A 15,810-nucleotide genomic window follows, 5' to 3' on the forward strand; every position below is an offset into this window, starting at 1 on the left:
ATCGGTTTCAAAACAATATGTACGAACTCAGAGAAGGAAGGTTAGACCACCTCAACTTTAGTCTGCCGTGTCTGGTGTCGTATGGCAGTGGCCTGCCTTTTATGTAAAGGTAAAGGGACCCCTGACCATTAGGTCCAGTCGCGGACGACTCTGGGGTTGCGGCGCTCATCTCGCTTTATTGGCCGAGGGAGCCGGCGTACAGCTTCCAGGTCATGTGGCCAGCATGACTAAGCCTCTTCTGGTGAACCAGAGCAGCACATGGAAACGCTGTTTACCTTCCCGCCAGAGCGGTACCTATTTATCTACAGTGGTGCCTCGCAAGACGAAATTAATTCGTTCCGCAAGTCTCTTCGTCTTGCGAGTTTTTCGTCTTGCGATGCACGCTTTTCCATAGGAATGCATTGAAAATCAATTAATGCGTTCCTAGGGAAACCGCCTTCCCCCGACCTCTTCTGGCAGGCGGCATTTTAAAATCGCCCGGGACAGCGGAGGACTTCTCCGCTGTCCGGGGCGATTTAAAAGCCCCTGGGAAGGCAGGCAGGGGGGACAAAGACTTTTGCCCCCCGCCTGCCTTCAGAAGAGGTCCAGGACAGGCTTCGCGGACCTCTCAGCAAGCAGCGGGAGCGCTCCTTGCGGAGAGTTGCCAGCGTGCCCAGGCTTCGCGGACCCGCCGCCCGGCTTCGGGACATCGTTCCGAAGCCGGGCGGCGGGGGAGGCTTTCCCGCCCCGCCGCCGGGCTTCGGGACATCGTTCCGATGCCGGGTGGCGGGGGGAGGCTTTCTCGCCCCGCCGCCCGGCATCGGGACGATGCCCCGAAGCCGGGCGGTGGGGGGAGGCTTTCCCGCCCCGCCGCCCGGCATCGGGACGATGCCCCGATGCCGGGCGGCGGGGGGAGGCTTTCTCGCCCCGCCGCCCGGCTTCGGGACATCGTTCCAATGCCGGGCGGCGGGGGGAGGCTTTCCCGCCCCGCCGCCCGGCATCGGGACGATGCCCCGAAGCCGGGCGGCGGGGGGAGGCTTTCTCGCCCCGCCGCCCGGCATCGGGACGATGCCCCGAAGCCGGGCGGTGGGGGGAGGCTTTCCCGCCCCGCCGCCCGGCTTCGGGACGATGCCCCGATGCCGGGCGGCGGGGGGAGGCTTTCTCGCCCCGCCGCCCGGCTTCGGGACATCGTTCCGATGCCGGGCGGCGGGGGGAGGCTTTCCCGCCCTGCCGCCCGGCATCGGGACGATGCCCCGAAGCCGGGCGGCGGGGGGAGGCTTTCCCGCCCCGCCGCCCGGCATCGGGACGATGCCCCGATGCCGGGCGGCGGGGGGAGGCTTCAAAAGCCGTCCGGGGGCTTTTAAATCGCCCCGGACAGTCCCGGGGCGATTTAAAAGCCCCCGGTTAGGCAGGCAGGGGGGGCAAAACCCGCCCGCCTTGGGAAGAGGTCCTGGACCTCTTCCGAAGGCGGGCGGGGGGCAAAAGTCTTTGCTCCCCCCTGCCTGCCTTTCCGGGAGAGCGGGAAGGCAGCGCTGCCTTTTCCGCTCTCCCGCAAAGGCAGGCAGGGGGGAGCAAAGACTTTTGCCCCCCGCCTGCCTTCGGAAGAGGTCCAGGACCTCTTCCCAAGGCGGGCGGGGGGCAAAAGTCTTTGCCCCCCCTGCCTGCCTTCAAAAGCCGTCCGGGATAGCGGGAAGCGCTTCCCTGCTATCCCGGACCGCTTTTAAAATGCTGGCGGTGGGGAGCAAAGCCTTTCGCCCCGCCGGCCTTCCTGGACCTCTTCTGAAGTCCGGAGGGGGGAAAAAGGCTTTGCTCCCCACCGCCAGCATTTAAAAAAAGGTCCCCGAGATTTCCCTATGGGCTTTCGTCTTGCGATGCAAGCCCATAGGGAAAATCGTCTAGCGAAGCGTCGCAAAAACCGAAAAACCCTTTCGTCTTGCGGGTTTTTCGTCTTGCGAGGCATTCGTCTTGCGGGGCACCACTGTACATGCACTTTGTGTTTTTGAACTGCTAGGTTGGCAGGACCGAGCAACGGGAGCTCACCCCGTTGCGGGGATTTGAACCATCAACCTTCTGATCGGCAAGCCCTAGGCTCTGTGGTTTAACCCACAGCACCACCCACAGCCTTTTATGTAGGGGGAGGTTAACCCTTTCCAAGCTTTTGGCTGTTGGAAAAGTAGTGGGATGAGTAAAACAAACAAAAAAACCCCAAACCCACTTCCATGCCATTCTCTTTGTCATTCTTGCCCCTTCCCCACCCCCGTTGTTTGAAATGCCAAGATTTTTAAAAGACAATAACTTTCGGCATCAGTAATCGCTCTCCCATCTGCTCCGGCCTGCTGCTTCTAAATCTGCGTGTTCTCAGCTGCGGCACATTCGGCTTCCTGCTTGTCTTCCTCTCGGAGATAAGAGATGCCAGCAGAACCTAAACTCTTAACAGCATGATGGGGGGAGGATTTTGCAGTTTGGTTCAGCTGGAGCTTTAGCAATGAAGAGGAGACCTAAAATTGAAAAGATTTGTGTCCCCCACCCTTTAAAAATCCCAAACCAGAGGTTTTTTCTTGCTGTAAAAACACGGCAAAAGCTGCCTTTGCTCCTCTACGCATTTGCTACACAAAGACGTGGGATTTCACTGTTCTTCTGTTGCAATAGTCGCCTGACCACTGCAGTTTCTTGGTGTGTGTAATGATGCTTATCAGTCATTGCGCCAGAAATAAGCGTAAAAGCATAAGAGCCTGCTGGGACCCGTTTCGTTCAGCATCCTGTTTTCACAGTGGCCAACCAGATGCCTGTGGGAAACCCACAAGCAAGACCTGGGTATCTCCACTTCTGATACCCAACAACTGCTTTCAGAAGTATGCTGTCTCTCAACAGCAGTGGCAGAACATAGCCATTGTGGTTAGTCTTATTACCCCATCGATAGTCTTAAGGTAAAGGGACCCCTGACCATTAGGTCCAGTCGTGGCCGACTCTGGGGTTGCGGCACTCATCTCGCTTTATTGGCTGAGGGAGCCGGCATACAGCTTCCGGGTCATGTGGCCAGCATGACTAAGCCGCTTCTGGCGAACCAGAGCAGCGCACTGAAACGCCGTTTACCTTCCCGCCGGAGCGGTACCTATTTATCTACTTGTACTTTGATGTGCTTTCGAACTGCTAGGTTGGCAGGAGCTGGGACCGAGCAACGGGAGCTCACCCCGTCGTGGGGATTCGAACCACCGACCTTCTGATCGGCAAGTCCTAGGCTCTATGGTTTAACCCACAGCGCCACCCGCGTCCCCATAAATTACTCCCCATAAATCTGTCTAATCCTCTTTTAAAGTTGTCCAAGCTGTTGGCCACCACCACGTTTGCGGGAACAAATTCCTATGAGCTGTATGGAAGAGTATTTTCATTCTCTTTCCTGAATCTCCCAACACTCCACCTCATTGGCTGGTCACCATTGGGTGCTTCGAGTATTACAAGACAGAGAAAAACACCACCTCATCCATTTCCTCCATGCTATGCAGAATTTTATACATGGCTGCAGGGGCACCAACTCCAGGGGGCCGAGCGTTTTTGCCCCCCCCCCAGTTTTTTTTTGGGGGGGGCAGCTCCCCAATGTTCCCTCCATTGGGGGGCAGAGGAGACTGAGTGAGGAACCGAGCACAGCTTCAGTAGCTGTCTCCTCCTCCTCCTGCTGCTGTGTAATGGAGAAGTGGAAGGAATCCATGAATGGAGTGCGATGATCATTGTCAGATTTGTAGGTTGTGCCATCGTGTCTTGAGTAGGATGACACAATGGGCTGGTCCAGACATCTTGCCAGATGCTATCGTCTTTCTATTTCTTGCTGCAAAGCAAAAAAAGGAGGTTCCTTTTTATTTCCAAGCCGTTCTCCGCACACACACACACACACACACACACACGGGCCCAGTGTTATATTGGGCTCAGGCTTTGTTGTGAAGGTGACCATGGGAAACGCTTGCACGACTGTCAGTATCTAAACTCTGATTTAAAACTCTCTCCATCTCAAAAGCTCAAGCCATTGCCTGCGTACTTCGATGAAGGGAAATCTGCCTCGTATATGCCAGGTGTACCTTGCGAGATAATGGAGTTGGCTTGGAAAACACAAACACTACATTATTCATTTGGGAGCTCTACATGGTACCGAGATTAGCAGCGAAGAGAGAGCCAAGCCCTTGTAGATCAAACCATGGCACTTGCAGGCTCAGTTAATGACGCAAACAGAAGGGACCCCTGCTGGGCGGCAGAATTACCTCCATGTTGACTTCCCCCCTTTTATAAGAAGAACTGTTACTTTAAATTCCCACCATCGACCCAAGGCTAAGTGTTAGGAGCACAGGAAGCTTTGTTGTTGCTCAGTCGTGTCCGACTCTTCGTGACCCCCTGGACCAGAGCACGCCAGGCACTCCTGTCTTCCACTGCCTCCTGCAGTTTGGTCAAACTCATGCTGGTAGCTTCGAGAACACTGTCCCACCATCTCGTCCTCTGTTGTCCCCTCCTCCTTGTGCCCTCCATCTTTACCAACATCAGGGTCTTTTACAGGGAGTCTTCTCTTCTCATGAGGTGGCCAAAGTTCCGGAAGCCTCAGCTTCAGGATCTGTCCTTCCAGTGAGCACTCAGGGCTGATTTCCTTCTGAATGGATCGGTTTGATCTTCTTGCAGTCCATGGGACTCTCAAGTCTCCTCCAGCACCATAATTCAAAAGCATCAGTTCTTCGGCAGTCAGCCTTCTTGATGGTCCAGCTCTCACTTCCATACATCACCACTGGGAAAACCATAGCTTTAACTATACGGACCTTTGTCGGCAAGGTGATGTCTCTGCTTTTTAAGATTATGCCAAATCAAACCAACAACAGTCCATCTGTCAGGAACTGGCTGGATGAGAAAGAGTGTGGGGGTCACTCACCCAAAAGCCTTCCAGGGAAGACACAGAAGACGATAACATGGACCCTAGACCATGGTGCTGGGACACTGAAGAGCAGTCAGGTGACTAGGAGGTGATAGAAGCAGATGGGTTGAGTGATCAGGGGGAGAGGGAAATCAGGAGGAGGACCTTCCAGGACAGGGTTAGAGGCTGAGAGTCACAGTGTAAGTGCAGATGCAGAGAGAGATGGGTCAGAGGTTGTCCTCTCTACCCAACAGCAGGACAGTCCCAGTCCTGCTGGCCCTCCTCCCCCTCGGACACCCTGCTTGAGGAGAATCCTGCACCTTGCTGAGCGACAGGCCAGACAGACCCAGAAGAGGAACTCACCCCCTCGGTGCAGCCTTCGTCTGCTTGGGAGGGATCCAGAGTGAGCGGCCAGAGCGGGAAGGGCGGGGCTAGTGGTCAGTTCTGTGACTTCAAGAAGACTACTGTAGGACGGGAGAAGGCGCAGGGAAGTGTAGCAAGCATGTCCAGGAGGCTTCCTTACGTGGAAAGGTTTTTTCTTTAATAAAATAGAGAGAAAGAAGGACCACAATAGAGCTACATGAATGCTTGCGTGGTGTGAAGACGTGGATAGGAGGCAGTTATTTCTCAACCTCTTGTGTTACTGGAACCCCGAAGCAACTGGATGTTGGGAGATTCAAGGCAGAGAAAAAGGACGTGCTTCTTCATACAAAGCAAAGTCAAACTATAGAATTCACTCCCACAAGGTGTAGCGATGGTCACCAACTTAATCAGCTTTTAAGGACGAGAGCCAGATTGGATGAAGTGAAGGGCCGTTAGGGCCAACCAAAGGGCCAACCAAAATTGTTGACCTTTCTTTAGGATTGAAGTTGTTGAGTTTTTTTTAGGATTTTACCCCAGGAAATAAACTGTCACAGGGGCTGGATTAAATCGACCGGCGGGCCAGATTAGGCCCCCGGAAAGGACTTTGGACATGCCTGGATTAGACCAATTCATTGAGAATAAGGCTATATGACTATATGCCTTCTCTGGGATCAGAGACAACACATTTCTAAACACTGGGGGAGAACAGCGTGAGGCGGCTGTTGCCGCCATGCCCAGCTTGTGGGCTTCCCATTTGGGACATCCGTTTGGCTACTGTAAGAAACAAGACACTGGATTAGATGTGCCCCCATTTGGCCTGATCCAGTAGCCGGGCTCTTCTCATGTTACATTTTTTGGGTGAGGGAACACTTTCTTCTCAGCAATTTTGGCGCTTTTCCAGGCTTCCCTTTGCGGGTCTCGTTGCAATCTAAATCCTTGTTCTGAAATGTTCTGTTTGCAACAGGGAGGCAGTATTTTTAGTGTCTGATAGAAGCATCACATGCAGAAGACTCACTTGCAGATGAAAGCCGGAGGGCTGTTTATGCTCTACTGATAGGGACCGTGCCAATGAAGGCTGGGTTAAGGTGCGAAAGGGAGTTTGGGATGCTCTTTCTACTCTTCCCCACCCCTTGCCCAGCAATAAGCTGGCGTCCTTGATAAAAAGAGCAACCGCAACTGACGTTCAGGAGAGGGAAGAGTCTCGCCACCCTCTCTTCTCTTGGAACTTCCTGTAATAATCTAACCAAACAGTTTTGAGATTTCAGAACGCTCCCCGCTTCCTAATTAGGACAAGCTTAAAAGGGAACAGTTGGCATTCCCGTTGGTGAGGCCCATGTGCTACCTGCAGCAGGCCAAGTCGAGAATGAAACTGATTTCTCCCTTACCTACCTTCCGCGTTCAGCAGCTGCTCCAAACAGGTGCTCACTCTCCTCGGAGCAGATGGCACCAAAAGTAGGCTTGTTGGCAAGTTTCTCTACAAAGCGGCCCTTCTTCTCGCATGCATTGATGTGCGTATGCAAAGAGGCACATACAATCGGCGCTCCCCCTTTTTGTTGTTGTTGCTGATGTAGCTTCACTTGCCGTAGAAGGTCAATGACTAACGGATCCTTCCAGCTCTCAACAGTTACTTTCAGGATCGAGTGGCAATTGCTAAAAGTAGGGGACCGTTTCGAAAGCATCCGGGTTCTGTGCGACCTCTGTTTAAAGAGCCATGCATCTGTGAGCATTTAGCTAGGGTCTGGATTCCCCTCAAATTTCAACTGAATGGTTAATACAGTGGTTGTTGTTGTTTAGTCATTTAGTCGTGTCTGACTCTTCATGACCCCCTGGACCAGAGCACGCCAGGCACTCCTGTCTTCCACTGCCTCCCGCAGTTTGGTCAGACTCATGTTTGTAGCTTCGACAACACTGTCCCACCATCTTGTCCTCTGTCGTTCCCTTCTCCTTGTGCCCTCCATCTTTCCCAGCATCAGGGTCTTTTCCAGGGATTCTTCTCTTTTCATGATGTGGCCAAAGGATTGGAGTCTCAGCTTCAGGATCTGTCCTTCCAGTGAGCACTCAGGGCTGATTTCCTTAAGAATGAAGAGGTTTGATCTTCTTGCCGTCTATGGGACTCTCAAGTGTCTCCCCCAACACCATAATTCAAAAGCATCAATCCTTTGGCAATCAGCCTTCTTTATGGTCCAGCTCTCACTTCCATACATCACTACTGGGAAAACCATAGCTTTAAAACCATACAGTGGTACCTCGGGTAAAGAACTTAATTTGTTCCGGAGGTCCGTTCTTAACCTGAAACTGTTCTTAACCTGAAGCACCACTTTAGCTAATGGGGCCTCCCGCTGCCACCGCGCCACCGAAGCACGATTTCTGTTCTCATCCTGAAGCAAAGTTCTTAACCTGAAGCACTATTTTTGGGTTAGCAGAGTCTGTAACCTGAAGCGTCTGTAACCTGAAGTGTCTGTAACCCAAAGTACCACTGTACTTTGAACTGCTTTTCGAAACAGGGCACTTTTACTTGCTTAGTACACTTATATGCTGCCTGTCCTCCAAGGTGCTCAGGGCAGCTTCTGTTTTGTCCCCACAACAACCCTATGAGGTATAGAGACTGACCCACCCAGTGGGGATTTGAATCCAGGTCTCACTGGCCTTAGTCTTAAACACTCTAGCCACTGTACCACATCAGCTGCCTGCACAGAATATTCAATTTTTAAAAACTTTTACAGCAATAAACACACAACTTCATTTTCTTCCAGCACCAACGAGAGCATGTGTAGTCCATCAGGATTGGCCCTGTGAAACTATGATGCAAAAAACCCCCTAGACTCAGTGAGTGGTGCTGGGCAATGCAGGCCGGTTGGTGTTACTTGAGATCTGTTTGCATTGCATCATGTTTTCCTCGCTGTTTTCCTTTTTGAAATGTGTGCATTCCGTTTCATTTTCTTGCACTATTTGGTGTGTTGTTGTTTTTTTGTGGGGGACAAATGGGTTGACCTCTATCACAATCACAAATGGGGAGAGTGTGGTTGCACTCATCTCCTAGAGAGCCAGTGTGGTGTAGTGGTTAAGAGCGATAGTCTCGTAATCTGGGGAACCGAGTTCGTGTCTCCGCTCCTCCACATGCAGCTGCTGGGTGACCTTGGGCCAGTCACACTTCTCTGAAGTCTCTCAGCCTCACTCACCTCACAGAGTGTTTGTTGTGGGGGAGGAAGGGAAAGGAGAATGTTAGCCGCTTTGAGACTCCTTAAAGGGAGTGAAAGGCGGGATATCAAATCCAGACTCTTCTTCTTCTTCCTACTCACGAGTTTTCCATGGGCATCTGGTTGGTCACCGTGACAACAGGATGCTAGCTTAGATGACCCTTGGGCCTGATCCAATGGATTTCTTCTTACATTATTATGGGATAATGTGAACCCAGCAATGAAATGCACAGAGGCAAATTGGTCTCCGCTTACATGGGGCTGTCCATGCTGTCTAATATGCATTTTCCACCTGGTCAGCCTGTATACAAAATTTCTGTTTGTCAAGCTCCGCACTGAGAAGTAGCTGCACAATTGACCAAATATGACAGGGACCCATGAAGTGCAGTTACAACTTTGTATATCCGAACTTCCTGGTTCTGTAGATGTGCCTCATTGCAGGGGCACAGAGAGTGGCGTATGCTAACCTCATTACTGTAGAGCGAGGAGGTCGTGCCGAGGCCCCTATGATGCAGTCGCAATTCTTTTATAACAGACTAATGCCCAAAATAAAGCATGGTGCGCTTAATGGCAGCCAGTAAGGTCTTCATGATGGTGGTTCTGTAGCAATTAGGGATTGGGGAGGAATGAGTTTCGTCCGCTTTTCACAGTGGTCCAGCCCAATCCAATACTCCTGAACTCTCTTCCAGAACTACACAAATTACACTGATTTTGCAGTCCATTTTCAGTGTGCACAAAGTACACAGAGGATGTGCTCAAAATACGTGCTTTACAGGTGAATGCACTGAAATGCATCAAAAAGTGCATATTTCATGTAAAATGTATGTCTTTTACATGAAAGGCACATGCAAAATACATAAGATTCAGATGCAGTCTGGTCATGTCTTCCTTTGAAAAATCCACTTGCCGCTGGGTGGCACCGACCTATGATCATGCTTGTTTGAAGGCTTGGTTGCTAAAGGAATCAGTAGGAGATAAGGCCATGTTCCCAAGCATTCTTTCTTTGTGTTTTGCTTTCCCAATTTCCCCCCCCCCTTACTTTGTTAACCTGGTCTATTGCTCGGTAACTTACCTGTCTGTATAAACCAGTCCCCTTTCTGTCCACTTCATGCGTCAGAAGCAGGCTTTTGTCTACCAAACCTCATGATGTAATAAAGTCATGAACTTGCTCGAGCGAAGCCAATGGGACATCAGTACTTGCATCACAGACCATGATGGAAGGCCTTATTGTGAGTCTTCTGGTCACTCCAGACGAGTCAATGCCATGGCTCTGGAATATGCTAAAAGGATCAATTGCTCCTCTCTGCACATTCCACAAAACGCAGTGGCTGTCATGCACACCCTTCTCCCTGTTGTTGAAGTTTTGGCCTGATGGTTCCCTCGCTCCCAATTGTGCCTCGCAAACCTCATCACGTTCATTCAAGCCATGTAAACCAACATGGGCTTCAAGAGTCAGAGGCGCTGACCAGAAGGGCTTTGCTCATTTCCTTTCTCTCTGGGCACAAAAGACCCCCACGCTTGCTTGGCTTTGCTGTTCATTTTGAACAAACAACTGGAGCCAAAGCAACCAGATGAGACTGACATCTGTCTCTTTAACTCTTGCCAAGTCACTGCTGTTCCATGGCTGGCAGGGAAGGAGAGGGGCTGCAAACGCCAAGTTCTCTTGGAAAGGCATGGTGCATTCCTTGTTACTCTCCCTCCCTCCATCTCCCTCGCCTGCCTCTTCCCTCTCGTGCATCTGGTGCTTCTGCCGTGGCTGGAAAGAGAGCAATAATGGAAATCGGGAAGGAGATCACCGCTAACAGAGCCTGTAGTTTATAAGACCACACCCTGTTTAAAAGGCAGAGAGAGAGAGAGAGAGAGAGAGAGAGAGAGAGAGAGAGGCCCTGTTATACATTTAAAGCACTCACATACACTTTAACAGCTCCCCGCCCCCCAAAGAAATCCTGGGAAACGTGGTTTGTTAAGGGTGCTGGGAGATGTAGCTTTGTGAAAGGTCTCCTCTAACACCTCCCAGCACCCTTTATCAAATTATAGGTCCCGGGATTTGCCATGCCTGTTGAAGTGGTACGGCGGGAATGTGGCGTGGGAAGTGCTAGCCCTCCAGAACAGATACAGCTACCAAGGTGAGAAGAGCAATAGCTGCAAGGACTAACACAAATAAAACAGAAGAAGGTTTTCAAGAGGTGTCCGATCCTGGAATCGTGCCTTCCTTGCAGCACAACACCCCCTGCAAAATCTCCAGCGTTTTGCGGAAAAAAATAGGACCGCTCTTGCCCATGCGTCATACCTGGGAGAGTCCCAGTCAGTCAGTGTAGACCCATCTAAACCAAACAGGTGCCCTCCAGATAGTTTGGTCTCTAGCTCCCTCCCGCCCTGACTATTGGCTGTGGCAGTTAGGGAAGCTGTAGTCCCCAAACAACTACTGTATTTTTTGCTCTATAAGACTCACTTTTCCCCTCCTAAAAAGTAAGGGGAAATGTGTGTGTGTCTTATGGAGCGAGTGCAGGCTGCACAGCTATCCCAGAAGGCAGAACAACAAGAGGGATTGCTGCTTTCACTGCGCAGCGATCCCTCTTGCTGTTGTGGCTTCTGAGATTCAAAATATTTTTTTTCTTGTTTTCCTCCTCCAAAAACTAGGTGTGTCTTGTGGTCTGGTGCGTCTTATAGAGCGAAAAATACGGTAGGTTGAAGAAGGATGATGAAGGCAATACCGAGTCAGCTGGGCCTTTGCTTTGACATAGACAAGGCAGTTTCCTGCCTTCCTAACACCTAATATTCCTAAGCATATGTGCTTTTTATGCCATTTCAATGAAGCTTCCCCTGATTTCTCCCAGCAGACAAATTATGGGCAAGCTAGTGGGTGAGTGGCTTCCTAGTGGATTAGTCAATTGGGGCTGTTTCAGGAAAATGGGATCGGATGAAGTACATGCTGCTATAATGTCTAAAGGAAAACACAGGGCTCATCCACACTTAAATTTGCTCCACATTGTGAGGCAGAGGTCTGGTCTTTCCAGGTCCTTGTTCAAGTGCTTTTTTGGGGGGGGTATTACCTTGCTGCTCCCCCCCCAAAAAAAACCCACTATTGGCCACTGATATGGAGGAGCAAATGGCAATTCACAGAAAACCTGAATTGCTGTTTCCTCCATTTCAGTGGTAATGATCAGGTTTCCTCAAGGAAAGCTGCAGGGCAAAAAAGAAAAGAAAAAAAAGAAAATGCACTCGGATTTAGATCGGGAAAGTTCATATCTTTGCCTAGAAAGCATGCAGGGCAGAAGGTGGAAGGCCACATACACAGATTAACTTTCTCCTGCATATTGGAGCTTCTGCAACTTTCACCAGAGGTGGGAAACGTTCCAATCTTGCCCCAATAAATTTATCATGGTGAATGCGTCTTGCTCACACTCTGGTTGGCCTCCATAGTCCAGCGGCTATTTGGGGGGCACAGGTGCAGCCAGAAGCTTAGGTGTCCCTTGCGATGCCAGCTATCAAAGCAGCCAGCCTCTCGGGTGAATATTTCACACTCAGATCTGCAGGGGTTAAAAGCAAAGCACGGTTCCTGTTTGGAGGGCAGAAAGGGAGCCTCTGAGCAGAAGTAGTGCCCAGCGCCCTTGAGAGCTGGAAAAAAGAGAGGGCACAATCTGCACTTTAAATTATCCTCTCTTTTTTTAACTTAAAAGTCTCCTCTGCAGGACCGAACAGCCTGTCCTAACCCCTAGACCCCTTTCTGAGATTTTAGCAGCTGGTTTCGTCAGCAGGCCAATATAAGGAGGGCACAGAGGTCAGAGTCTGAGCTCCTGTCCCTGATTTATCAGCCGCCACCAGCAGGCTTGTGGCAAAAGCAAGGTCGGAAGCCGATCCTGCAGCAAGCGTGCGTGGGCCGCGCAGAGACTGGCAGGGTCTGGAGGGTTCCTTTTATCTGCTAGGAGAACGTGGGCGAGTTACAGGTCGAAAGTTGCTTCTCTGCCAGCCAGAACTGGCGCCTGGGCCGCCTCCCGTTGCGTCCTGTTCTCAGATCTTACGTTCCCAGGAATGAAGAAAGGTGACCTGATTTCTGCTATCCCCAAACCGCAGGATGACGATTTGACTTTGCTCAGAAGTGCAGCTGCATGCAAACTCCGCTTTAGCCGCTCTGCCTTCAGAAGGCACGGATGGGTGTGTGTATGAGGAGCAGGGTGCCATTCGAAGGCATCCAGAAACAGGGCGCTCTGAAAAAACGGGGGAGCGCAGAAAGGCAAAAGTTGAGCTGCTGCTGTACGCCTTTGGCTCAGAGGCATGTTCTGCAGAGCTGTTTTGCTGGGGGGGGGGGCTTTCGCTGACACAGCATTTTGGGGGAGCATCCTTTGTTTATTCACAGCACACCACTTTCAGACTTCGGATGTAAACAAGAAAGCCTTCCTTTTCTTTCCTTTTTCGCACCATCTTAGACTCCCCACGGTATGGTGCCAGCAGCCAAAACAACAACAGTCCAACTCCGTGGAATTGGATTCTTCCAAACACCTTTTCCGCCGTTAGGGGAAATACATTTCCCCCCTCCTTTTCCTCCCCCTGGAGCCATGCCTGCTTTGCTAACTGCGAAGACTCGGGATTTAACTCTGTATTTATTCGTGCGTTGTAGTTCACCCTGCTCTTCGTTTAATCATCACAACAACCCAGAGAGGTAGGTTAGGCTGAGAGGCAGAGGCTGGCCCAAATCTCACCCACTGAGCTCTGTGCCTGAGCGCGGATTTGAGCTGTGCTCTCCCTGTTGTCCTAGTATGACACGCCAACCACTAAAGCAAACTGGCTCTCTTGGTCACAATCCCCCCTGGGCTCCTTTGGGAAGAAGGGCAGGATATAAACCGAAGAGATATGTAAGTAAACAGGGTTCAAGGAAACCAACAGACTTTCTCCTACATTCAAATTGTTCTCACATAAAAAGCAAAGGTAGCTGTGTTGGTCCGTGGAGAAGGGGGAACTCCTCAAATCCACAACTAGGCAATGCCTTTATTAAGGTCAGCTGAAAACATTGCAAAATTGTGGCAAGCTTTCGAGTTCTCAGGACTCGAAATCAGGTAGAATGCTATGCATAGCAGTGGGTGATGGGGAACAAGAAAAAAATTAGGGGAAACCCGACAACAGAAAGACCCAAAATTGGGCTGTGTGCTGTCTCTTATGAGGTCAGCTTATGGACTCCGTTCCAAGATGGATATGGCTGGCTGGGTATGTCTCTCCCAGGTGATTATAGATATCAGGTTACTCACCTAATGAAGAATTAGCTGCTCCCCATTTCTGAGAAATCAGCTCTACAAACATCCTCCCACTCATTCCATTTCCTTCTTGGCTGAGATTGCACTATGTAAGAACCATTTATTTTAACCCAAAACTTTGGCAAGATAAAGGGGTTAGATGGGATCCCCCATAGCAGTGGAAATAGCCAGTCTTTGTCTGGAGAAATTGGATCAAAGCAATCCATTTTTTGCAATCAATGGATTGGAACAAGTCTCTGGTATATAGTGAATGCCCCCACCCCCATTTTCTGTAGTATGTTGTCGTTGTTTAGTCGTTTAGTCGTGTCCGACTCTTCGTGACCCCCTGGACCAGAGCACACCAGGCACTCCTGTCTTCCACTGCCTCCCGCAGTTTGGTCAGACTCATGTTTGTAGCTTTTCTGTAGTATAGTAGACCTATATGGCTACCATTCTGGAAAGCAAGTGAAAGTAATTTCACACACCCCAATTTGCTTCCAATTTGGTCTCTGACAGCTGGGGTAAAAACCCCCCACTTTCGCCGCCTCCAAGCCATGCAACTAAGAGAAAAGGTTCTTTAAACATATACCCAGAAATGGAAGGAAGTCAACAATAAGGAAGGAACTCTCATGGGACTGGAGCATCTGGTTGGCTACCGTGAGAAATAGATGGACCACTGGCCTGATCTAGCAGGCTCTGCTTACGTTCTTATGTCCTCCCTGGGTAGACCCCACCCTGGCATTGTGGACTCCTCTCCTGACGCCCACATATAGAGGAGGGGGCCTCCATGAATATAGTTCAGGCATGTCCAACAGGTAGGTCGTGATCTACCGGTAGATCACTGGACGTCTGCGGTAGATCACTGGTAGATCATTGGCCCTCCCCAAAGATGCTGAACAACTGTGACGCCCCTAAAAAGAGTTCAACATTTTACCTCCTCAACAACTTTGACCCAAATCCCCCCAAAAATGGGCCTTCCTTCTTCCTAAGCAGAGCTCAACAACTTTGACCTGAACCCAAAAAAGGGGGTAGATCACTGCCAGTTTTTAACTCTGTGAGTAGATTGCAGAATCTCTTGGGAGTTGGCCACCCCTGATATAGTTCACCATGCAGAGACTTCTCTGGAATTTGCAGCCCTGAACTATCAGGTTTGCAGATTCCGGGGACATTTTCACATGTGCAACCGCGTGTGTGGAGACCCCCAAGCTATAGACTCCTGAATTGGGCTCTAGCCTCTGTTTGTTGGCTGGTGGGTCACTCAAATGAATTTCTTACCTCAGTGCAAACAATTCCTAATGGGATTCTCCCTCCTTTTCCTCCCTCTGGCAGGTGTTGACGGAGAATGGCTTCGGCACGATCACCACTGAGATCCGCGAGGCTCCAGAGTTCTATTACGCTGAAGAATATCACCAGCAGTACCTGAGCAAGCACCCTAACGGCTACTGTGGACTTGGAGGCACTGGGGTTTCCTGCCCCATCGGTGTCTAAAAGAGATCTTTCCTCCTGCGACCACCTCAGCACCTTAAAGCAAGATGTCGGACGCAAAGGGACATGCTCTGAATCTTTCCTACCATTTGGCTGCAGTCTTCGGGGTGCTCTCCCCACGAGTGAATGCCGTGAAATCAAAGGCACCTGCCTGCAAGGAAAGGCTGAGAGCTGAGCTATACATTTAGCAGAGCCACGTGCCTGGAGTCCTTGTTGGACTCCACCACTTCAGGATGCACACGGGGAAAATCACTTTTGTTTCATGCTCCTCCATATAAGTAAAAACGAATTCACAGCATAAAGAAAATCAGCTCATCGGATGCCTCAACTGGTGTACTGCCATAGCCTGGAATATTAATTTTCTACGCACAAAGTGTTTGGGTTTTTTTTAAAAAAGAAAGGGGAGCATTCAAAAACGCACTCCCCCGTTCTACATTCTGAAGTGGTGCAGTCCAGGAAGGCCTGTAATGTGTAATTTTGTGGAATCTACATGGCTCAGGATCCCAACCCAAACACCTTAGGTGGGCATAGACTCTGCAGTGGAACCCAGGGATGGACTGGGTGTTTCACGCTGTGTACCAACATTAGCCCTGGAATCGGAAGGGGGTGTGGAAGGCAAGGCTGTGTGTTCCCATGCAGGAGAGAGAAGATATAGAAAAACAAGATGATGGGT

General features: G+C 50.6%; 1 protein-coding gene across 2 annotated transcripts in view; it reads left to right on the forward strand.

Annotated features, from left to right (window-relative positions):
- The window catches only part of MSRA (methionine sulfoxide reductase A), a 199,987-nt gene extending 184,450 nt beyond the window's left edge, over nt 1-15,537 (forward strand). For both annotated transcript variants that reach the window (XM_081904414.1, XM_081904415.1), the window contains one exon: nt 14,982-15,537. In XM_081904414.1, coding sequence (XP_081760540.1) covers nt 14,982-15,140 — 159 coding nt within the window. In that variant the 3' untranslated portion in view covers nt 15,141-15,537. The remainder of the gene's footprint in view (nt 1-14,981) is intronic.
- Nucleotides 15,538-15,810: the final 273 nt, after the last annotated feature.

This window comes from Podarcis melisellensis, assembly GCF_964234715.1.
Source record: "Podarcis melisellensis genome assembly, chromosome: 3".
NCBI lineage: Eukaryota > Metazoa > Chordata > Lepidosauria > Squamata > Lacertidae > Podarcis > Podarcis melisellensis.